General features: G+C 40.2%; 1 protein-coding gene across 2 annotated transcripts in view; it reads left to right on the top strand.

Annotated features, from left to right (window-relative positions):
* Positions 1–24,110, top strand: part of TFG (TRK-fused gene) — a 26,360-nt gene extending 2,250 nt beyond the window's left edge. Inside the window, exons 2-9 of one of the 2 annotated variants that reach the window (XM_015410643.1) lie at positions 3,370–3,487; positions 4,139–4,349; positions 10,155–10,238; positions 10,553–10,699; positions 13,753–13,920; positions 18,776–18,916; positions 20,282–20,374; positions 23,315–24,110. In XM_015410643.1, coding sequence (XP_015266129.1) covers positions 4,166–4,349; positions 10,155–10,238; positions 10,553–10,699; positions 13,753–13,920; positions 18,776–18,916; positions 20,282–20,374; positions 23,315–23,691 — 1,194 coding nt within the window. In that variant the 5' untranslated portion in view covers positions 3,370–3,487; positions 4,139–4,165 and the 3' untranslated portion in view covers positions 23,692–24,110. Of the gene's footprint in view, positions 1–3,369; positions 3,488–4,138; positions 4,350–10,154; positions 10,239–10,552; positions 10,700–13,752; positions 13,921–18,775; positions 18,917–20,281; positions 20,375–23,311 lie in introns of both variants that reach the window. The other variant, XM_015410635.1, reaches the window with a different exon arrangement.
* Positions 24,111–25,641: the final 1,531 nt, after the last annotated feature.

Genomic DNA, 25,641 nt, shown 5'->3' with positions numbered 1-25,641 from the left:
TCCCCCCCCCCCCAGTTTTCCTGAGAAAATACAAATAAAGTATTTTTCAGGTAAATTTTCAGTTTGGGTAGATCCAAACACACACCCCTACTTATTATTCTTTCAAAGAATTTCTATCTAAATAGAATATTCTTGTGTTTACTACAGAATCTGTTTCTTACCTTCAACTTTTATATTCTCCTAACTTTCATATGTTAAAAATTATAGACACACATCTAATGGTAGCATAGGGTATAGCAGCTTGCAACTCTTTCTTAAGTATTGGGAGCACTTGCAGTTTTACTTAGACGATGAAGATATTTATACTTTTAAGTTCCATAAATATGCCAAATAGTACAATTTTATATACAAGCTAAGTTATAAATTTTAGCTTGTTCAGTTAAAGTCATTTACATTTGATAGGAAAGAAGACATTGACAGACCCACCGTCCATAAATCTTTCTAATCCCCTTTTAAAGCTGTCTATGCCTATGATCTCTGGAAGGTATGTCCTGTCTGTGGTTGATCAGGCCCCTTTATCATATTCTTGAAGCTGAGATTCTTTGTACCAATGTACCACTGAACTTCATTTGCCACATTTTGCCCACTCAACCAGCAGCACATTTCATCTCACTTTTTTTAAACTGAGATTCAAAGTGTTTTACAATAAATGAAATGCTTGGTCTGTAAAGAACCCTCAAAGTCCAAACAGTTTTCTAACAATGACAATTACTAGCATTCACCAAAATCCAGATATTGTGCAAGATCAGTCATGTGATAATGGACTGGATCTAACCAAGCATGACTGCAAGAGGTCTCACGTGCCTAGATCTTTCCCTGCCCTGACCCAGTTTCCTCAATGACCCTGAAATTTCCATAAAGCTGAGGCTGGGGATCACAGGAGATATGTGGTCAAAACGCAACGAACCCAGGGGGCGGCTGTGAGAAGGTAATGAAGCTGCCCTTATTTTTCTCTTCAACCAGAGGAGCTTCCACTGGCATGAGACATCTCCGGTGTAAAACCAAGGTAGTAAGGCATTTCATACAGGTTCCCCTCCTAACTTTTTCCCACAGGCCACATGGATTTACATACAGATCTCATGCCCTTCAGCAGCAGCTTTTCGAGAGGGGGTGGGAGGGTTAGTGAGCTGATGCTGGAAAGTGATGGAAATCTTTGTTGGCAACCATGTTAATTGGCACCCCACTTGATCCAACCCATTGTTCTCTGGAAGAAAACCATTTGGAGCAGAACAGACTTCCAACTTTGTCCCCAGATCAGCTCCTTGGGAGGAAAATGATGGCGAACCTAAACAGCATGATAAAAAGTAGAGACATCACCTTGCCAACAAAAGTCCGCATGGTCAAAGCAATGGTATTTCTAGTAGTCATGTATGGCTGCGAGAGTTGGACTATAAGGAAGGCCGAGCGCCGAAGAATAGATTCTTTTGAACTGTGGTGCTGGAGAAGACTCTTGAGAGTCCTTTGGACTGCAAGAGGATCAAATCAGTCAATCCTAAAAGAAATCAACCGACTGTTCCCTGGAAAGCCAGATAATGAAACTGAAGCTCAAATACTTTGGTCACCAAATGAGAAGGGAGCACTCACTGGAGAAGACCCTGATGCTGGGAAAGATTGAAGGTCAAAGAAGACGGGGACGGCAAAGGATGAGATGGTTAGACAGTGTCATAGATGCAACGAACATGAAATTGAGCCAACTTCAGAGGACGGCGGAAGACAGGAAGGCCTGGCGTGATCTGGTCCACGGGGTCGCAAAGAGTCGGACTCGACTGTGCGACTGAACAACAAAAATTGCTTTTTTAAAAGGTGGATTAAACAAATGCTCCACTTAATTTACTTATAAATTAATATATTATTGGAGCCAAAGAACAATAAGCACATCTTTGGTTGCAAAACTTTGCTTTACTATGTTCCAAAGAGAAAAGTTGCTTGTAAAGCTAAATCATGGTTTATGTCATCAGTATGCTAATGACATGCAACCCTGTCTGTCACACTTATCTGATTGGGCCCTGCAGGTGCAGTGTTGCTCAGTGCAAGTGTGTTACCTAGCAGGTACAAAGCTGAATTCCGAGTGCTAATTTTTGATTTCTAAAGCTCTGAATAGTTTGGCACCTACATTTTTTACATTCCATTATGATCTTTCAAATAAGCTGCAGGTTTCCTCTTGAATTTATAACTTGTGTTTCATGTTAGAAAAGATTTAAGCTTATGGAAAAATTCCTGTTGACTTCCCTACAACTGTGGATGTCTTTTCTCTGGTATGCTAATTTTAGTCCAAGCTTGAATAGTTTCTGAAATTTCTGACATTCATTTTAGAATAAAGTAGGTTTGAAGTAGCTCTAGTTCAGTATAGTACATGCACAATATTGATTTAGAAATATGTGCTCTGGGCTGTTGGAGTGGAATGGGTTAGGAACATAACTAATATTGGGGAATTTAATCTATCCCAGTGGATCTAAAGTTACATTCTGATGATAAATTTAATTGAAGTTACATATGCACCAACTTTTCTTGTGGCTGGCATTACAGAGTGTATGAAGAATCCCAGTTATAAACTACCACCAGCTATCCATGACATATATATGTAGGTGTGTAGATTAACTATTACCCTCCCCTGTTTGGGGCAGTGATGCTCTCTATTCTTGGTGCTTGGGGGGGCAACAGTGGGAGGGCTTCTGGAGTTCTGGACCCATTGGCAGACCTCCTGATGGCACCTGGGTTTTAGCTAGAGTGTTGGATTAGATCGGCCATTGGCCTGATCCAACATCTCTTATGTTCTTATGTTTAATCTAGGTTTAAAATTCTGGTTAGTTTTCTCCTCATTGACACCAGTTAACTTATATAGCTGCATTTGTACATCATGAGTGCCTGGAGTTCGTTTCTAGCTGGGATTTTTTTGTTGCATTGATGCAGGAAAGAAGAGGGGTGGATTGACATACATGTGCAGACTCAGGAGCGAGCTGTGTTCATGTTCATTTTAATTTAATTATAGTTAAATTTGCTGTCTGAATGCAACTTGTGGTAGTTGCTTAGAAAAGCAAAATAAATAGTCATGTGAGACCATGGTGGACTTACTCATGTTAAGTGTTCTTTAGAGTATTAACTTCACTTCAGGAATTAGTAAATTCATAAAGTAAGTTTTTGTGTATCTACTTTTCTTGTTGATAGCTTGAAGTAGTACCTCGTTTCCTAATAATTGTGGTGTTCTCACTATGCCAAAAGTTTTATTAAATTCTTCAAGCTTCAGAGTATATTGAATGGTGATACAATCTTTCTTTTTACAAGTTCTCTCTCTCTTATATATATTTGTGTGTGTGTGTGTGTGTGTGTATACATGCCCACTGTAAGCTGTGTTGTGTTCTTCTGATACAGACTGCAGACATTGCTGCCTGTTGTTCTCACTAATCAACAGTGCATGGCGGACCACTCATCTCCAGTTGAAGGTGAAAGGAAAAATCCAGCCAGCTACTAAATCAGCAATTTAGGAAAGGTAATTGTCACATTTAATATTTGGTTTGAATGAAAACTATTGAACAGGAGGTACAAGGTTCATAGTAATTCTATTTTTTGGGGAAACATTGTTCAGTTTTTAGTCTTACTGAGGTGAAAGATGCCAATGACAAAAACACTCAGTTGTGATGGTTCTGAATTCAATTATATATTTTAAGTAATGGTTTTGCTTTAGTGTGTCTGTTGTAAGCTGGGTATTTTTGAGCCAACATAAAGATGCATATTCTTTGGAGCTCAGAACACTAGTCAACATATTATGGTATAAATTTTCTGGGAGAGATAGAACTGATCATGCTGTTAGATACACTAGTGAGTTAATGTTGGATTGCTTGTGATAATAAGCTTTTCAAAGGGAGGTGAGATTATTGTCCTGCCGAATGGCCTTGTGATCTGCCCTGAGCCCACTTGTGGGGAGGGTGGAATATAAACCTGAAAAATAAATAAACAAATCATAAAGCTGTCATTGCTCACCCCACCCCTAGTGTCTAGAGAATCCTTAGAATTGTAGTGCATATGAACATACATGCTGTCTTTCTCTGCAGTGTTGAAGAACATTTTTTCTCTGTCTCCCCCAATCTAAACCCTTTTATTAATTTCGGGGGAGGTACTAACAATCTATTCTGTTCCTAAGAGCTCTGTGAGAAGGCCGGAGATCACCATGAATGGTCAGCTGGATTTGAGTGGAAAGCTTATCATTAAAGCTCAACTCGGAGATGATATCAGAAGAATTCCCATTCACAATGAGGACATCACCTATGATGAATTAGTTCTGATGATGCAGAGAGTATTCAGAGGAAAACTTCTGAGTAATGATGAAGTTACAATAAAATACAAAGATGAAGGTAGGCTTTCTCTCCAAGCTTTTGGTGTGGTCTAAGATAAATGTTTTTAGTGTTTTTCAGCTTGGTGTAACATTTTGTTTATCAGATTTGAGCATGGCTACACCTTGGTATTCTGTTGGGATCAAGACGCTACAGGAAATGGGAGGCTTGACAATATGGAGCAAATCTTGCTTACGTGCATATTACCTTGCATTCTGTGACTGTGTTGCAGATTTCTCTCTGTGTTAGTGTTAGTGTTGAACTTCAAAGCGCTGTGTGTAGTGACAGTGCTGCTGTAAGTAATATCATCAACATGGTGGGGGCAGTCTCATTACCAAGCTCTTTACCTTGGATGTTCCATTCTTGTGTGGGACATAAGTAACCCTAAGGCATTCCCCAGCAAAGCTTGCATTCAGGACGAACCAGGCTCTCCAGTCAGATTCAAAGAAGAGTGTACAGGCAGAGACAAATTGTGTGTATTCAAGACGGTGTTTAATAAAGATTATTTAGATATTACAGGCAAGGTGGTGATTACAAAACGTACAGGGAGAGAGAAGAAAGGCCTTACAGCATCCGTGTATAGATCTGGGGTGTGTTTGTATGTGTGTGCAAGGATTTTATACAGGCCATTAGCTGTGCCCTGTGTATTGGATGATCAAGGAATCAAGCACATGTCTGATCTGGCATGTCGACTCCTTATCAGAGCTCAGCTATGCATTTACAGTACTAGGCACAGCTAGCTGGGGATTGGCCTTGGCAGGCTACTGCCTGCCACAGAGCGAAAGAGGGTAAATAAAAGGCAAAAGTGGCATCGGTGAAGATTCTTGTCTCCTGGCCCATACAGTGGTATCTCATATGTATATCCATTACATGTACATATTGATAGAGGCCTGGGGTTCCCCTAAGGAAAAGGGACTCCACTCTGTGTGTGGAATAGTCCAGGGTAGATGGCTGGCTTGGGGAACAAAGAAATGGTGACTCCTCTAGGGAATCTGGATGCCGAATGCTGATAATGCTTTATTACAGTAATCTTTAATGTTGTCTGATCTCTCTTAGATTTGATTCTGAAAACAGGAGAAAATGCCAAGCTTTCTAACATTTGTATGCATGTTGTTGATAAATCGCTTCTTCTGGTGCCTGCTGTAGGGAATTTCAAAAGCATCACTTATCCTTCTGTATTTGAAGGCTTGTTTTGTAAATCAGGCCTTGATCAATTTTCTTTTATTCTTGGAGCCATACTCATTTTTCCAGCCTTCAAGGTTTAACATTTAATGACCACATTTTCTAATTATTACTTCCACAAAACTTAATATTTTCATAGTTTTCAGCCAGTGGGGTGTAGTGGTTAAGAGTTTTGGACGAGTATCTGGAAGACCCAGGTTTGAATCCCATGGAAGCAAACCAGGATTGGGGAAGCATTTGTGAATCATTCCTACATGTGCAATCCTTGTTTCCTGTGTAAGAAATTCCATTTTGGGATCTCCTCTGCTGGCCCAGATATAATCCAAGAATGTGCTGCTTTTCTTAGTACATGCTGTTCCTGGACAAATGCTAGTCTTATTTTATCTAGAGTAAGAGGCTGTGACAAACCTTTCCCACTCACACAGAGTGCCTACCACCCTCCACAGCCTCTCTCCCACAGGTACATGGTTACAGGTAGGTCAGGCAGTCACATATCACTATTCATCTTGCCTCTTTTAAAATATATATAGAGTCATGACCATTTCACATCCCAGGTCCTCTCTTTCACAGAGACATCGCCATACAGGGTAGCTCGGCCCCCTTTATTTAATCATCAATCACTCAGACACCGCACAGAGCTATTGGGGTTGGAGACTCAAACACTGCCTCATTCACGCTCTGCCATCATTTACTCGTATGCATATATTTACGTATACACGCACACATACATCTTAGCTTGTGTGCGTGTGTGTGCTTTCCCTGAGACAGCCAGCCCACGCAGTTAAACAAATGAGTTTTGTTTGGATTTGAACATATCATAACAGTGGAGTAGATCAAGTAAAAGTGACAAAGTTTCTTTTCAGTTGGACTTTTGAACTGTTTCCTTATTCCGACATTTGGGATCCTTCTTTACAGATTGTTCTTTTCCCTCGTCAGTGCTGAGCTGCTCTTCTCCACAGCTTCACTCAGCCAGACTCTCCCCACTGAACCAACTACTGATTTCAACTATCTTTCCCACCAATGTTCTGTCAGCTCCCATTGGCTGCTGTTAGGGAGAGGCGGAACTTAACCTGAGGCGAAGCAGGTTTCTCCTGTTTCTGCAATATAATCCAGGGCAGAATGAGAGGTCATGTTGGCAGCCACTTTCAAGAAGTGGCTTCTGTCTGAAAAGGCCAGAGTAATTATGTAGTAGTTGAATGCTTTTCTTGAAGCTGCTGGTCACCATGAGATTGGGTGAACCCTTTATCTCCTTACCGTGTCCTACATGACACTGCCTTGCTTGCAGCTTTCCACTCAAGAATAAGATAAGTATTTTTTGCTGCTTGGAATTCACTGGGAGTATTAAGCATAGTCTAAAAATGGTTTAGGAATCGGGTCTTAGAGAACATTTGCTTGCATTTCTTTCAAGTCTCCTGATTAAATGCTGTTACAATGCGTGCAAATGTGTTTCAAGGGAATTGATGTAGTAGAGGCAGAATATCAGTGCCAGAAACTTGTCTCATGAATATGCAATCTAAATTAGTGGGCTTTCCTCATGTATCTTGTTAAGATGGATCTTTGTCAAGAAGTTGTTGCCAACTTTACATTTTATCTAAAATTGCTGCTTCATTAATATAGTGTTCCTTGGGGTACACTTCCGGGGGTATTGAAAAAATGCATGTAAGATCTTAAGTAATGTCCTAAAATGTTGTGAATTGTCTGTGTAGTTCTTGATGGAGGTTAAAAGGTAAGGAAGTGGGCTGGGAGAGGGGAAATTGTGTGTCTGAAGTAGAGTGACTTTGAATGGCAGAAGGAGAGAGGGCTCAAAACAAAATGCTGTGATTGAATGAGAAGATGTGACTGAGAAGGAATATATTGGAGAGGCTGAGAAGAAAATGGGACAACAGGGTAGGGTAGGGATTTTGGAAAAGAAGACCGTAGGAAGGGCTAGGGTAGATAGGCAGGGATTTGTAAAGGGAGGTAGGTAGGAAAGGAGTATATTATTGGTAAGATTAGGAAGAGTTAGGTTTATTGTCATGTCTTTTGTATATTTCCTTTTGATTTTGTTATATCAGCATTGGGCTGGAAGTTGAGAGAGGTGACTGGATATTCTGAATGCCAAATGACTCATAAAATAGCTTTTTAAATTTATTTTATAAATATTGTTTTCTCAACAGTTCTTCTCCTAAGCTTAAATAATTTCAGAGGTAACATATATGCTAGCCAGTCTTAGGTACCAGCAAATTAGGTTTAAATGAATGAGAATCCAGAGTTTGTTGGGGTTGAGAGAAGCAGGAAAACAGACTGGTTTTTTCCAAGTTCATGAGGATTGAGAAGTCCTAAGAAGAAAGAGGGAGTACATCTCTAAACTGATGTAAATAAGTGGGATTTGTAAATAAAAGATAGTAAGGGAAGAACCATGTCGGTTTCTACTCATCAGTAGTCTTTGGGCCTGAAAAAGTGACTACTGTTGTTACAGATTTCCACTGTGTGTTCAGTGTGCTAGTTTTCACCAATATTACTCTGTAAGGTTTTGGTCTGCATCTTTTTGCATTGGTCAACTAACTTTTGATTCTAGCAGGTCCTACATCATTTTTTTTCTGAGCCCTGTCCTGTTTTTGAAAGTTCTCTTTTACTGTCAGTGAACTCCCACCTTATCATACTAGAGGCCCATCTCTGCTCACTTACCAACCACATAGTTCTCTGCACTTGTATTTTGTAGGGGCCCTGCCCCTGTGCACACCACCTGGCCTACCATTCCAAACACCTTCGGAAAAGACATACATTGTAGCCTGTTCTGAAGGCAACTCTGAACTGCAGGAGGAGGATCATTCTGTAGGGTCAAGGCTTTTCCTGTAAAGATTCTTCTTTTGAGTACTGTTAAAATGCAAAGAAGAGACTGATATTAAAAAGCAAAACAAAAACAGTGTGGATTTCATGAGAGAGGTAGTATCCCAAGTATGTGCGCCCATGGGCATGAAAGATGTTAAAAGGCCAAAACTGATACTTTGTAGGAGTACCAGAGGCATACTGGCAGCTACGCCAGGCTGACTTTATGTCGAATGTGTTCTACCGCTAAGTATTTATTTAATTCTTTTTATTATTTCACAAATTTTATACCCTGCCCTTTTGCTGTCATAGGGCCGTCAAGGTGGCTAGCAAATTAAAAACACACATAATATGAACGCACCTTAAAATACGATAATATTTATGAGGGACAATACAGTTTATGAAGGAACTGCTTTTCCAAAAGGGGGAAAAAAATCTTGTCATTCCCAAGTGCTGTGATAGCAACTGCCACAAACAAATAAAAAAAGATCAGAAGCATGATCAAGTACCTTTGAGCCTAGGAAAGCAACTCCACTGTCTGGCTTAGTTCTCCTTTCCACTGGCAACACAGGGAAGCTTTTCAGTTGTGAAGTATGAGATAAAACCTAGAATTATCTTTTTATGTTCTTATACCCTATGGTAAAATGGAGCCAGAAAGAATGTCCTATGTCTAGTACTGGAGAGAAAAATCAGTGGATAAATTTTAATACTCAGTTCTAAAGTCCTGCAGGATCTCTATGGCATAATGTAGTTTGTCTGTTTTCACCTAATGGGTTAAGGAATGAAGAAACAAAACAGTGATGTCATGGGAATAAATGTTATTCACTCTGTGTGCCCCAATGTGTTTTGCTCAGTGCTTCCTCAGGGGTCTGCACGTTTTAAAGTGTCAATATTATTCTCAATCAGACAGCCTTTCTTTTTTTATGAATTACCTACTCTGTTCCTCTAGCCTCTATTTATCTTTTGTGTTATGTTTATTTGATCTTTCCCTGCTATTTCTCCATCTGAATCATGCTTATGTTTGTTGTGTGATGGGTTGGTAATGATTGTTGTAGATGCTGATTATCACAGCCTGCCTCTGAGCTGAGATGCCCATGTGAACAAGAAAAGTTTGTTGGGAAAGTGGTATGGTGCTTTCCTGGCTGTGGCCCTCATACCCTGGAACTTTCTACCCAGTATATATTTACCTTGCTGTGTTGCTTTTGCTCTCTGTTTTAGAGAGCATTTTATTATGATGGGAATTAGTTGATTCCCCGGAAGGGTCTCTTCTGTTGCATGTATTAAACATTCTGGTTGTATTTTATTACTGTTTTTATGGTTGATTGTGGTTTAGCAGCTGCTAACTTAATTTTGTAGTTTATTAGACTGCAAATATTTCAGTTTTAATCTTGTGCCTTTAACATGCCTCCAATACAATTTTGGTAGAAATGTGTATTCAAAATCTTCAAAATACATTTTTTTCCTGTGCACTTAACACATTCCTGTTTTTATAGGGATTGTGTTTTAAAAATAAATACCCATAATGAAGAGTATGGGTAAAACACTAACTTTACTTTGGGTGCCTTTATCACTTGCAATGGGCATGTGACTATTGCTACTAGCAGTTTTTTGGTTTCAACTTTTGACTTAACTTATTGCACAAATGAGGATGTGTATTTCTCTTGCTGCTAGTTTTTTTCCTTTACTTTCGCCCGTCTTTTTCCTTTCTAGATCAGCCTCAGTATTTTGTTGTGTGAACTAGTTCCAAACTTAATTTGAAATAACCTGATATATGAAACAAGGGATTTCCTTTGTTGTATGCATTGGATCTGATTCCTAATTCTTTTTAATTAACAGATGGAGATCTTATAACGATTTTTGATAGCTCAGATCTTTCCTTTGCCATTCAGTGCAGTAGGATATTGAAGCTGACACTGTTTGGTAAGTATAAATGCTTTTGAAATCATTTGATCATTCTTATTCTAAAAGGATATATCAGAGACTCTTCTTACCATTCATACTCCTTGGTAGTAATTTTTCATTTACGGTCCTGTGGCAATTCAGGAAAGGCAAACTTTCCCCCTCCATAAGTGCATTAAATGTTAAGGGGCTAAGTTGTGAACTGTATGGAGAATAGACTAGATTAAGGTTCTGTGGTCTGTGAGATGCTTCTGTTTAAGTTCTTTCTGTAAGCATAGGGTCTTCTGAAATCAGTTCCTGTGCCACAAAAGCTCATTGACATATGCATTTCACAGTTAATGGACAGCCAAGACCTCTAGAATCCAATCAGGTGAAATACCTCCGCCGAGAACTGATAGAACTTCGTAACAAAGTGAACCGTTTGTTGGATTGCTTAGAGCCACCTGCTGAGCCGGGACTTTCTACCAGCCTCCCTGAGAATGGTAAGTTGTCAACAACTGATATTACCAAAGAATTGCTGTAAATTTTGCTATTCATTGTGTCCATGCTTGTGCTATGTGCATTGTGTCCATGCATGTCTGTGTTCCATGTGTTTTGCCTGTGTTTTGCCTGTGATGCCGGCAGCTGGAGAGTTGCTTAAGGCTGCAAAACTGATGTTCCTTACTTTATAAATGTCTAAATGGGGCTTATGCAAAAGGTCTGAGTAAAAATCCAGACTGCTCTAGATTCAGAAACAAGGAGACATGTATGAAATATGAGGCAAGTATTGCATTAAGCACTCTTATAAAAGTATCTTTGCTTAAATTCTTTACTGTTGGTTCCTGTGGTATGCTGAGATGAATTAACCTGTTTAACTTATATATGTGTAGGTCTTATTTAATGTTAATGATAGGACATTTTGGAGGTCATTCATAGGGTTGCCATAAGTCAGAAGCAGCTTCATGGCACATAACATGCATACAGGTCTTATTTAAACATGTCTCCCCTCCTCCCCTCAAGTTTATACTTGAGAAGAGGTTGGGCTTGGGTTTTTTCAGACCCTCAACTGTAAGTCCCTCTTGAATGAATGCTGAGAAGAGTGAACCTGATATGATATGTGTGCTGTGCATAGCTTATAGGGGCTTAACTATCCACATTGTTAACCAATCCAACAAACTGCTGGATAGTTTCCCAGGTGTCTACTTAAATGGTAAGTGTGAAACCCTGGAACCACACATGGCTGTCTAGCTGGTGCAGCACGTATGACATGTAGGGCATGTCTCATTTTTTTTTCTTTGATAGGGAAACATTCTTTGTGCACTGTTGGAAAAACATGGAGAAGGGCTGTGGCTCAGTAGTGGATCATCTGCTTGGCATGCAGAAGGTCTCAGGTTCAGTCCTTGGCATCTCTAGCTAAAAGGATTAGGTGATGATAGGTGATGTGAAAGATCTCTGTCTGCGATGCTGGCGAGCTGCGGCCAGTCTGAGTAGACAATACTGACCTTGATGGACCAGTGATCTGATTCATGTGTTTTCACACAAATGTGGAGCATTTCACTTTGATAGAAGAACATAGAAAAGTCCTGGTGATGTGGAAAGAGAAGGACGCCTGAATTGTGGTCATGTTCCAGGTAGACAAGCAGCATTTAAAAAATCTCCAGTTACTTCCTGTGTCAGTTGACATACTGACTAGAACAAACAAGGTGCATATGGCATTTGAAACTCCCTTATGCAGCTGGTGAGATCTTGACATTGCTTTTTCCCTCCCAAATTTGGATCTTACTCCCCATCATGCCCCGGTATGCAGGTGGTAATGGTTCTGTTTTCTCCAGCTGGTTGGGATCCAAAAAGCATTACTTCATTTTGGTCCCTGCCACACGGCAGAGAAAACACTGGCCAAAATGCGGCTTTTAAAAGCCGCACCAAAAAAGAGATGCTGCGGCGGGATCCCACGATCCCCTGAGCCACGGCGCCGTTGCTCCCCGGCACGATCAGATGCCGGGGAGGGAGAGACGATTAGGAGGGGGAGGCTGCCGAACTGCGCATGCTCGAGCATGCGCAGTACAGCCGGGGGCCGGGGATGCACCGGCGGAAAGACGCGCCGGCGATCCCACGGCTGGCAGTGATGCGGCCTTTCGGAAAGAACCACCTAGGTAGGTGGTTCTTTTTTGCTGCGGGGTTTAGCAGGGAGGGGGGGATTGGGAACGGGCTGGGAACGGGCACAGCACGATTCCCAGATGTTGCTGTGGGATCGCACCCGTTTGCTGCGGCCCCGATCCGTCCCTCTCCCGGCCCAAAACCTCTCGTGTGAACATAAATGCCCATTGAAGAGCTTTATTGACTATTACTACTATTTTAGGAGGGAGTACATTTGTTTTCGAAACTTTAGGGAGAGTATGTAGTGTAAGTTAATACCCTACTATTCTGCTCAGCACAGCTAGGAATCTTTCTCCAGCTTAAGTGAACATATGAACATCGGTCTATCACAGTCAGTATTGTCTACTCAGACTGGCAGCAGATCTCTAAGGACTCAGGCTGATGAGGTCTTTCACATCACCTTCTACCTTTTAACTGGAGATGCTGGGGACTGAACCTGGGATGGTTCTGCTGGAGGAACAGCTAATTAAGTTTGGGGGAGGCTTCAAAATGTGTTGAGTGGGATGGTGGGACAAGTCCCAATTTTCTTATATCTGCCAGTGCTATTGTGTACTTCATGGGGTTATACAGCATCAGTATGTGTTGTCTAGCCAGTTTCAGGTTTAAGTTCAAGGCCATTTATTTTAGGCTTCTTCCTTTAACTTTTGCCTAAAGTAAGCCTAGAATTGGCATTGGTTGCTAAAGACCTATGCAGGTCTTTTTGCCCTAAATGAGAACTTTCTGTACAAGACATCAAAATCTAATTTGAATAAAGTAATCATTGAATTTTAATAGAGCTTATAGGAAAGACTTCATTAGTTATTTGTATAGTCAAGTGTTCCTCTTGGTTATGTCTCATTTGAAAATGACCTGGCTAGAACTGTTTTGTGGCATATTTTATATCCCTTCCAGTGTTCTATCCAAGATGATGACAAATGCAATCATTCTAATTATTAGTCATCATGATAGATGTTAACTACCCATTATAGTGTTCTTGTCTTTGCTCTGTCACCTTAGATGTAATTTTTACACAGTGCTAAAGGAGAAATAGATTTTTGCTTGTGTCTTAAAATAATTCCTTTTATTGCTGCTGACCTTTTGTTGGCCTGAACAAAGCAAACTTGATATGTCACATACGTTCATTTGTCTGAAACTGTTGAACCAAAATGAAATCATGAGGTGGTGTTCACCCAATTGTAGTGTTACAGACATTTGAATTTGATCTGTTGTAAATGTTTTGAACTGTAGCTTAAAAAAAAAAAAAATTTAAGCCTTTCTGGACCAAAAGTAATATATGAATAGAAGGTGGCAAAATATGTGATGTGGCCCTTTATGAAGCCAATGATTTCATGGTAGCCCCTAAAAGAAACTGTTACACAAGTCAAAGCTAAGCATCTAAAAGTTTCCTTGTGTTTTGCAGAGGTTGCAGATGGGAGGGAAGACAAGCTTGCTACCACCGACTCTGCTGTCAAGCCATCTACTCAAGTTATAGCAGCAAGTATGTCTGCTTTTGATCCATTAAAAAATCAAGATGAAATCAACAAAAATGTCATGTCAGCATTTGGGCTGACAGATGATCAGGTGTCTGGTAAGAATATATATTTTATTGAAAACCTTGTTGAACTTTACAGAATCATAGATCATGAAGATCTGATCAAGTAAATGAGAAAAACTAGAGAGGAATGCAGGATTTAAAAAAAAAATTGTTAAAATATTTGTACCAGTTAAGTAATGCTACCTTGCTATAGTACTAATGATATTTTTTCATGGAATTCTGAAAGCAAAGTATTGTCAGCAAATAACTTGCTGGCAATTAAATATTCTGATATGGCATCATCAAATCTGGTATAGGATGAAGGACATCATGTGATCAAGGCTGAATGGAATAATGTATGTGGTCATCCTGAGCAGTGTTCTCTCTAAGCTGAGTTAGTGTGAGCTAGATCACACTTTTTGAGCCTCTGGCTTGGCTCAGGAAGGATGGCTCCAAAGCAAACTAGTTTATCCAGCAGCCAAATCACTTGCTCACAACTTTAATGCCAGTAGCTCACAAAGTAGAATTTTTGCTCACAAGAGTCCACAGCTTAGAGGGAACATTGATCCTGAGTTGTGTAGCATCCTTGCCAGTCACACAACTCTCTTTGTTAATGTCATCTGCTTGAAGCTAGTTCTCAGTGAACTCCAGAAGTGACTGGTTTAGCAGACATTTCCTGGATACCTCATGTATTCCGAATTTCAGCTCGCATTTCCTAAATTTCTTAGTTAATATGGCGCTAAGTCATCACTTGCTGATGATTTATTCATATGTATGGAAGTCTGCTGCTGATTGTCCAAAATGTGTTACTTGTTAAAAAAAATTATGTTGTGTTGTTCCATCATTTTAAGTATTAAAGGCAACTATAAAAATAACTTGAAATAGTATAAAATGTCAACAGCTTAGAAAAATAACAAAATCTTGTTTTCAGGTAGTATTGTTTAGAGAACTGCTAAAAATGGATTGGTTGGATAGAAGCTTGCTTATTTAAACGATTATACTAGCTGAATGTATAGAGAAGGGAATTCCATAACTGGGGCACCATTACAGAGAAGTCGCTATCTCAAGTATCTGCTATCTAACTTTAGAAAGCAGAGACATAAAAAAAATAGACTCCATCTTGGAACATAGATACGTTTACATAAGAAAAGGTTATTCCTTAGATACTCTAGTTCTAGATCATTTAGAATTTCATAGAGAAAATCTTTGGCTGATGGAAATATTACTGGATTTTGTCATGCACCATACCATGGGTAAGCATGTTAAACCAATGGCTAAATGTAATTTGTAGATATTTTGAGTATCTTTTGAGACCTACCTGAGGGACTGCCTTTCCCCACATGTTCCCCAGAGAGCACTACGGTCAGGGTCTCAAAATCGCTTGGCCCTCCCTGGCCCTAAGGATGCCAGGCTGGCATAGACCAGGGCCAGAGCCTTTTCAGTGGCGGCTCCAACGTGGTGGAATGAGCTTCTGGAAGAGATGAGGGCTCTGTGGGACCTTTTACAGTTCTGCAGGGCCTGTAAAATGGAGCTCTTCCGCCAGGCTTTTAGGTAAGGAGCCACACTTTACAATCTAAGGCCCTGTGCCAATATCATCATCTAGCCTGAGCATGCCGACAGGGAAATCTACCGCTGACCATATGTTTATTGTGTTCTCTGCTACTATTGTACCACCATCACCATACAAACTGTTTTTAGTAACTATGTTGTGTTTTATGCTGACATTTATATTGTTGTTTTATCTGTCACTATTTTTATGTAAGCCGCCCTGAGCCTGCCTTGGCGGGGAGGGCGGGGTACAAATCAAATAAGTAAATAAAAATAATCCTTTTGCTGGAGCCTAGTACAGCTCAATAATAGCTCAGAAGCCAGGAGGTAGTTTCTAAATGAAGTATTTTTAGTTTTTTAAAATCTCTTAACTCCTGATTCAGGATTAGCAGTACCTGGCTAGGGAGCTCCCTATTAGATGAAATGGCAGGACCATGAAACTGATAGGTATATAGTGATACGTAGCTCATACAATATCACTGAATGAATGAGGTATACCTCAGAGCTGTGACCTGGCAGCTGACATATACATGTAAACTGTTGAGAGAGAGAACTTAGTTGCAGTTTCTTGGCAACTGCTACCTTTCCATGGCATTCCACAGTACATAATAAGTTGCTTATCTTTGTGCTATAAGTTGCTATCACAGTGTGTTTGACAGCTTGAACTGATAGCCACATTATTCTCTAGGGGAAAATGGAGTTCTGGCCACATTCATTTTGGACTGGTTTTCTGAATGCAGTGTAAGCCCTGTGAAAGGCAAGACAAGTGTATTGCAGCTGTCCACATGTATTGTTTTTCAGTGAACAATGAAAATAGATCTGATAATCAGGGGAAGCAGTTAGAAGGCTGCTTTACCACACTGTCAACTGTTGCATGGTTTGAATTTGGGTTGTGCAAACCCCACCCTCAGATTCTGTACCACCTGGGTATTCTTGGGGGCTTTCTTCTCTGTGGCTCCATATAATGATGGTTTCTGTAGAGTAGAGGTGTGAAGGCCAGTGGTAAAAAATGGGAATATTCCAGGGGAGGGGCATAGTTTCCCCCCTCAACTTTTATTATTTTTTTTTGTAAACCGGGGGTGGGGGAATTTGGGGAGAGCAGTATTTTTCTTTTCATTTTTAAAACAAGATTTTATTCATTCAAAATTTTATTCAAGATTTTATTCATTCAAAATGTGTATTTAAGACAACATGCAGCTTTAGGTTAGCAATGCCTATGTATGCTGTACACACACAACACATTTTCAAGAATGTATTTGTTTAAATGTGGATACTTTTGGTAACAATATGCTATCTGATGACAAATTATTGAAGTGTTCAGTGTTTGATGCTTTCAGTGTTATCAAGTTTGATACCCAAATAAAATATGCTTAGTCCTTTTGCCTTTATTCCAGAGGTTTTTCAACTTTTTTGTCTTGCCTTTCAGTTGGCAAAAATTATATATTTACCATTCTGCTTGTAGAAAACAAAGACATTTACTTTAGTTATATTTTACTATCCTTAAATTCCATAAATACATCAATGAGGACAATTTTATATGCTAAGTAAGTTATAAATAATACTTTCCATGTTTTTAAAGTATCAAAAATTGTTTTGATAGAAAAATAAGTATTGCATCTGTTTCAGTTTTCCCCTAAAACCTTTTCTTGAAAAAAGAGGTTTTCCCCATGGTTTCAGCATTTCTGAAAATTTTATGCTTCTACTGTAGAATGGATCATTGTCCTCTTAGGGTCTAGCATGGGGCTACCTGTGATCTGGCTTAGGATGGGTTACTAAGTAGTAAGAGCATAAGCACATAAGAGAAGCCAGTGGCCAATGGCCCATCGTGTCCAACACTCTGTCACACACAGTGGCCAAACATACCAGATGTAATAGTAACTTTAAAAACTGCTCTGGTGGAGGTAGGGAGAGGATGTGAGTTGTTCATGGTGCAAGCTAACACATCCTGGTTACAGCCCAGCATATCATTTTTTTTTACATTTGGTTTGCACTGCTGGAAACTCAACTACTGCTTAAAGCCCTTCAAAAATTATTCGGGTCAGAGACTGGTTTTCCTGTGTTTTCCTTGAACAGGCACATCCTGTGCAAGGACAGTTTTGCAACATTAACTCAGAATTTCCTAAAAAGTCAGTGAGTTAGTTCTTCACTCCTACAAACAGATGTAGAAGTGACTCCACCTTCCCATTCTCCCAGCACTCTCCCAAGTGTCCCCCCAAAACTTTTTCTGAGGGGCAGTGATCTTGCAAAAATAAGCCATGTGACAGAAGGGGCTGCAGTAAGGAGGCTAAATTGGGTAAAACTGCTTTCCTTTGCTCTTCTGAGGGTTTTGTTCACTCTCATAAGAGCAAGGAATGACAGTTTTGTCCCATTTCACCACCCTTATTGCATCTGATGTGTATGGTATGTTGTTCATGAGGTGCAGAGGCTTCTGAAGGGATAGAGGTTTGCAGGTGGTTAAAACATTAGCACAAGCTTTAGGGGAAAGTGGGGAAGGTTAGCTTTTAAAAACATCTGTATTCAGGGGTTAGGATTCAACCTATAGTCTAACATAGTAGAATGTCCTTGAAGTATTGTAGGTTTCTTTGTCTGGTTATAATAGATGCTAAATTAAATCACTGTGATTCTGCAGTTTTTCTTTCCCTTTTGTTTTTATTAGAATTAGAGTTAGTCATTTACAGTGACAAACTAAATAAAATGAATATGTACCAAGTGTGTATATTAAAATCGGTCCTACAGGTTTCTTATATTAAGTTTGAACATCAGGCGCCATTCTAGTTGTCATGAATGTTATTATTTATTTATTTATTTATTATTCACATTTTTATCCCACCCTCCCCGGAGGCTCAGGGGGGCTTACAGGGCATATGTTGTGAAGTCATCTTTGTGTTAATAGGCAGTACTATATCCCAGCTATGCACTACATGAATATTATGCCCCTGCAACAGTTGTTTCAGTACATTTTCAATCAGATGTCCAACTATCTTCTTTCACTTAAAATAGTTAACATCTAAACAGCAAACAAAGCTAAACAAATTAAAGGAAATGATTGTTTCCCACCAGGGCCAGTTGCTGATCTCCCAATAAAATGCACAGACCAAAGACCATAAGAAATCACATTTTGTAACAAAACTAATAACTTCAAATTCTAGATTGCATACTAAAGAATATGGTTAGACCTTTCAGGTATTGAAACTTAAAGATGATGCATCCAGGTTCAGGAATGAGACTTTATTACTTATGTTTCTGTACTGAATTTTAGAATGTTAGAAAAGAGTGTTCTTTTCGGTGATGCATCCAGGTTCAGGAATGTTTCTGTACTGAATGTTAGAATGTTAGAAAAGAGTGTTCTTTTCTTTGCCAGGACCACCCAGTGCCCCTGTAGATGACCGTGCGGGAACACCTGATAGTATCACTTCTTCCTCCTCTGCACCTCATCCACCTGGTGTTCAACCACAGCAGCCATCATATGGAGGAGCTCAGCCGCAAACTGGTCAGATGGAAGGTGAGCAATCAGTGCACCCTGTTAACCTGATTTGTATGTGTGTGCCTCACCCATATCTTCTGGTATGTGACCTTGGGTTCTCCTGGAAGATGGACATAGTACCCTCCCTTTCAACTTCAAATCTCTCTTCAAACTTGGCTTTCCCCCACCCAGCCTTTATCTTAACCCTGTTAATTTTCATTCCCTACAATAACCAACCTTCCATACGTGTAACTGCACGTGCTTAAATTCATCTTTTGCTTACCCTTCTTTCTCCCTTTCCTCCGTTTGTTGTCTTCCCCACTGTTGAAACTTAGATTGAAAGCTCCTTGGGGGCAGGGACTGTCTTTGTTTTTATAAATGTCACTTTGTAAGGTGCCATGAGCATTGATGATGCTGTCTAAATTATGGTAATACAAAAGTCTCCTTGAGCAGCTTTAGCGCAGTGGGCACTGAATAAAGAAGGATACATGCTGTTTAGCTCTTTTCACATTTATAAGAGCCCAGGTTTTAAAACACTAGATGGTGCTATGGTGTTGAGAATCACAAGCAATGTTGCAGTTCCATAAAAAAGAAAGCTGTTTTGCAATATCATATTACAACTGTTTAAACGAATTACAGTGGTGCAAGCAAAGTGTGTTGCACTTAGCAATGCTACCAGATTGTTCATTTGAGTATCAAAAGAACGTGGCATTAAACAGATGTTCTAGAGTAATCAAATCTAGCTGTAGACCTATGCATATGTACATATAGAACTTTATTTTCCAGAACAAATTTCCAGAGTAAATGCCACATTTACTAGGTGATATAAAGCTATAAAGTAAGAATCTGCGCCTCAGTTTTATAGTATTAAGTTTACAATCTCAAGACAATATTCCGTTTGTCTTAAGGGCATACAAAATAAGTGATCGACTGTACATAGGAGGAGAGTGATTTGCGCATAAAAGGACAAGGGCTGCAAAGCTCCATCTCCTTCCACGTTTTCTCTAAACACGAGATTCTCATCCAGGGGAAACCTTCAATTCCCCACTACATTCCCTGAGTTCATGTACCCTTTCTGTTGATGAACCAGTATCCAACAGTCTGAAATATTCACTTTTTTTTCTTTTCCTTTCCCCCACCAACTGACAGGCCACTGTCCTTCTCCCAGACACATTCAGAGAATGTGAGGGTGAACATTTGGTTAAATATCTGCTGTATCTGTCAAATAGCTGTCTGTGTGAAATATTTAAATTTTTTCTAGTTTGTGTGTGTGTGTGTGTGTGTACATCTGGTTTTATTGTTGGTTTGTTTCAATTATACCTCAAGGAGAACTGTTCACAAGGCAGGTAAGGTTGAGGTGCTAATACTTTTTTAAAATTAAAGCTTTTGAATTTAAATTGGTAGGCCAGATATATCAACAGTATCCACAACAGGCTGGATATCCTGCTCAGCAGCCCCAAGCTCAGCCTCAGCAACAATACGGTATGCAGTATCCAGGTAAGCAGGTGGTAGGTACTTTAGATTTGCTGTGGGGGCAGTGTGATTGCCTAGCTGTTTCTTTAAGATGTGACCCCTGTTTCCTTGTACTTTCATTCCCACAGTATAGGTATCAGACTTCACTGATCTCTCAATGCTGCACCGGAATTTATAATGACTGCTCAAGAGACCTCAGAGCCTTCCCCCCCAGTTCTTTGATACCCAGGCCTGTAGCCAGGATATTTTTTTTGCTTGTGGAGCATATTTTTTTTTCTTGTGGGGGCAGTCACAACATCAAATAAAAAATTAAAAAAACAAACATGAATTGCAGCTCTTCAAACCTGAATTGTATTTCACTCCCCTCCAATTAGCTGTTAGACTTAACAGCTATTTGTGAAGGAGTGAAACTGACCAGAAGCCACAGGGCAGCTTTCCTTTCCTTCCCCAGCCTCTCAGCTGCTGCTGCTGCTGCTGCTGGGGCTGAGAGACTGTGGAAGGAATAGAAAGCTGCACTGTGGTTTCTGGTCAGTTTCACTCCTCGAAGAATAGCTGTTAGGTCTTATACCTAATGGAGGGGAGTGAAATTGACCCAAAGCGGCAGGGCAGCTTTCCTTTCCTTCCCCAGCTCCTGGCAGCAGCTGGGAGGCTGGGGAATAAATGGAAAGCTGCTCTTCAGCTTCTGGTCAGTTTCACTCCTTGAGTGATTGGAGGAGAGTGAAATTGACCCAAAGTGGCAGGGCAGCTTTCCTTTCCATCCCCACCCCCCTGGAGCAGCTGGAGGCTGGGGAAGGAAAGGAAAGCTGCCCTACCACTTCTGGTCAGTTTCACTCCCCTCCCAGCAGTTGTTAAACATAACAGCTGATGGGTGGGAGTGAAACTGACCTGAAGGGGCAGGGCTGCTTCCCTTTCTTTCCCCAGCCTGGCTGCTGCTGTTGCACTAGGCACACTAGGGTGTGTGTGTGTGTGGGTGTCTGGCATCCTCAGGTGGTGGGGGTAGGGCTTGTGGGTGGGGGGCTCTGCCCCCAAATGCCCCACCGTGGCTACAGGTCCGTTGTTACCCAATATCTAGGTGCCTTTCTGACTTAGAAGCACCTGCAGGGGGGTGCTCCTTTTCACTGGGGGAATCCCCCGTAAATGCAGGTCATGTTTGAATGCTGCAACCACATAGGTAAAAATGAGTAGGTGGGTCTTTAGTTACCACTGTGGTTGCATCATTCACACGTAGCTGTATGGGAAAGTGGCTTCTTTGTCCATAGAGGGCACCTTGTTAAATGTGGGTATTATAGATTTCATATAAAGGTTATCAAATTGTGATCCATAGTCATTTAGTCCTATCAGTTCTTGGAGGGGACTCTGCTCAAAAGAGTGTATTCAGGATGGGCCAATAGAATGCATTGTTACAAAGCTGGTTGCCTTTTTTCCTTGTTAACATGAGGGTCAGCAAAAGAAAATGTCTGTTCTAGGTTTTGTTCACTGTCCCCCTCATTGGCCTCTAAAAAGCATCTGGAACTCCTCAGCTATAGTGAAACTACTCAGATACTCTCTTAAACTGTTAAATAAGTTGGGTGAGCTGTCGAGAAGTTTGATTTTTTTCTTTGGAACAAACCTTGTATTGAAGTGTTTACATTTGGCTTAAACACTGAATTATTGTAGCCATTAATATAAACATATGTGTAGATTTATGTCCTTACCAGAACATCTTTTGAGGCCTAACCTCTCACAACAGCAAAGTAATATAGCTGCTAATGGAAGAAACTAACTTTGTGAAAGTATCTACACAATGCCCTCACTAGGATTTAAAGGCCTCTGCTTTATTGATAGCAGGGTAGGTTTTGTTTCTCTCTATCCCCATTTGTTGGGTGTCCTTAGTATGGTTCTTTCTAGCCACACAGAGGAAATCTGCAAGTTTGGTGCTCCTGTTTTAGAAAGGTTTGGTTCCATAGTAAATTTTGAGCCCAAGTTCCAGGTGAGTTCAAAATTTACTCCAATGCATTCTTGAGTCCTGTCTTTCTGTATTCAGGGTTGTGCTTTTTAATAATTGTTATGTATCTGGTGTTTAATGCTAACAGGATTCCAGTCAATGGAGAGGTTTCATTGCAAGTAGCTGCAGGTGTGTTTCATGCTAGAGATAAATGGAGATATTTGTACAGATTTTACATCGCCAGTCTGTCTAAAACCAGTTTTAATGCATCAGACTTGATAGCAGCCTAGTGCTTTTGTCAACCTCTCTTTACCTTTGCAAATAGTTTCTGATAAGGGTTTTTCCCCTGTGTTCATATTAAAACACGATTGGCAAATTAGTTGTTTCAGACTCTGAATAAAGCAAAGCCTGAATATGCATGGATTTGTAATTATATCATGCAAATATATTGTAATGTCACTTAAGAAATATTAAAAATCTCTCTTCAGTCTGCTAATTTTCTTCAAATAATGGAAATCTTGATTCATGTTGTATTTAAAGTAAACCTGATATTAAAATCAGCCCCCCCCCCATTGCTTTCTGATTTTCCTTTGGAAATAGTCTTAAGATTGGTTCACATGTGCATGGAAGTAATTTGATTTGTTTTACCATGTGAATGTACTTCACTGGTAACCTTTGTATTTAACCTGATGTCAAGTTATAAGGACAAAATCTGCTTGTAGCAATTAATGTGTGATTGCTCATTCATACTGGCAAATCAGCACTCCATGCTGTAAATCCTGTGTGAAGCAGCCTTTAGAGCCCTGCTGTTTGAGAATGCTCCTACTCTTATGGATCAAAATCAATTTGTGTGTATTCAAGGTGCAAAAATTGCAATTGGTGGTAGGTTTTTCCCCCCAGCTGCACATACTGTATTCTTCTTAGTCTGTGCCAGGAACATTTGTCTTTATGAACATAGTCATATAACAGTGTGTACAAAGCAGTTTGTTCAATCTCCATTTCACCTAAATGTGTGGCTGTTCATTTCAATCTCTCAGCAGGCTACAGTCAACAGACTGCTCCTCAACAAGCACAGCAGTTCCAAGGATACAGTCAGCAGACATCGCAGGCTCCAGCACCAGCCTTTCCTGGCCAGGCTCAGCAACTGCCAGCTCAGCCTCCCCAACAGTACCAGGCAAGCTCCTATCCTCCACAGAACTACACCACACAAGCTTCCCAATCTGCCAATTACAGTGTGCCCCCAGCTTCTCAGCCTGGAATGGCTCCAAGCCAGCCAGGTGCCTATCAACCAAGACCAGGCTTCACACCACCACCTGGAACTACCATGACACCCCCTCCTAGTGGTCCTAATCCGTATGCACGAAACCGTCCTCCCTTTGGTCAGGCCTATACCCAGCCTGGTCCTGGCTACCGATAAGGAAGCTGTGCTGTTGAAAGGCCCCAGGTAAATCCAAGCAGCTGCTGATGTTCCATCCATATAGACTCCAAGATTCTTTAATTGGTACTGAAATACAAAAACTAATGAAAAGCAAAATATTCTTTGGCATCACTATTGCAGCTTTATTTGTTGAAATAAATGACCAAATGAATCTTGTTTCCTGCTTTAAATTGTATTGGCTTTCTAGTTAAATACTGGTTCCTTTGGAAACACTACCTAAATGTTTGTAAAGTAATGACATTCTAGCTTGCCATATTGAACTGCTGGGTGAAAATCTAGCTGACTTATTTGGCTTGTTTTTACTAAAACAATGATGTACTAAATTAGATCCACTTGTTAAAAATAGATATAATGTATAAATTGTAACATGCACACTGAAATTGAATAAAATGTTCAAACCATCATTTGATTGTTTTGTTACAGAGCAGTGTGTTTACATTACTTACATGCCTGATTATAGTCTCTTGTTTTTCCCCTTCTTAAAATGGTGCTGATTCACCATAGCCCTATCTTTTCTGCAGGCAGGCATGTGGATGGAACTGCTGAATAAGTTTATCCATTCAGAGTGCTGTGACGAGAGGAGATCCAAGAAAAATGATTTGAAAAGGAGAGGAAGTTAGGCTATTGGTGAAGTGGTAGCTCCTTGGAGATGAAATAAGCATCCTCCACAACTAGAAAAGCATGAATGCATTAAGTGAAGTGCTTTGTCCAGATCAAAATAGTTAACTGCTCCATTCCTGTGCACAGCGAACTTAGAGTTCTCACTGTGTTCAGATCCTCATGCACATTTCTTTGTGTATTCATTTATCCCGCACTTTTCTCCCCAGTGGGGACCCAAATTATCTTACACTATTTTCCTTCTCCTCATACATATCTGCTCTGTCAGAGTGAAATGATCTTTGTGGGGATCAAAATAGTTAACTGCTCCATTCCTGTGCACAGCGAACTTAGAGTTCTCACTGTGTTCAGATCCTCCTGCACATTTCTTTGTGTATTCATTTATCCTGCACTTTTCTCCCCAGTGGGAACCCAAATGATCTTACACCATTTTCCTCCTCCTCATACATATCCACTCTGTCAGAGTGAAATGATCTTTGTGGGCCTTGTAAAGGTGAGTGTGACTACAGCTTTAAAAAATGGAGTTCTTAGGCCCAGTCCTTCCCTATGCATGCCCAGAGGGATCATCGTGGGATGTAACTTTGCCTTGTTTTTAACCCCTTTCCCTCCTAGGTGATGCTCAGAGGAGAGAGGGCTCAACAGTGATATAGGAGATACAAGACCTTCTATTCCCATAGATGCACATTGGCGCAGGAGAGACCAAGCTTCTGATATTCAGAGCAGTTGGTCCACCTATACACTTTAAACCATGCAAAAATCTTGGAGGTGGCTGTTTGGAAATCTCTTCAGGCAAGACAAATACAATGTTTGTAGTGGGATGGGACCACACAAGATGAAGGGTGGTAGAGAGTGAAAGTTCTGCCAAGTACTCCTACAACGAATGCTATTCTGGTGCTCTACTGAATGAAGTGCACCAGTGTAATCACATGTGGGCTGCTGGCTGCAACCCCACAATAATTGCACAAAGTTGCCAATTATATGTAAAACAGATCTACACTACATCCTAGGAACCCTTCCTAAGGAGGTTTTTTTTAAGCATTGTAATAATTTTCAGCCCATGTAATTCTGGTAATGGAAATGGTGAATGATGCTGAATGATGGCAATAATATATTTATGATTAAAAATATTTTATTAAGAGTACAGTGTACCTGCAATGTACTTAGAAGAAATTCTCTTATAAACAGCCCATCCAAAATTCCTTGTGTTCCTTTTTATATCTTAATACATTGAATAAACACCTTTAAAACCTACATATATATATATATAGAATGTTTAAATGTTTAAGCAGTACAAATATAGCACTTTGGGAA

Source organism: Gekko japonicus, unplaced genomic scaffold (genome assembly GCF_001447785.1).
Source record: "Gekko japonicus isolate JY-2015 unplaced genomic scaffold, Gekko_japonicus_V1.1 scaffold241, whole genome shotgun sequence".
NCBI lineage: Eukaryota > Metazoa > Chordata > Lepidosauria > Squamata > Gekkonidae > Gekko > Gekko japonicus.
The sequence above is the reverse complement of the archived record's forward strand: the minus strand, read 5'-3'. Positions and strand labels throughout refer to the sequence as shown.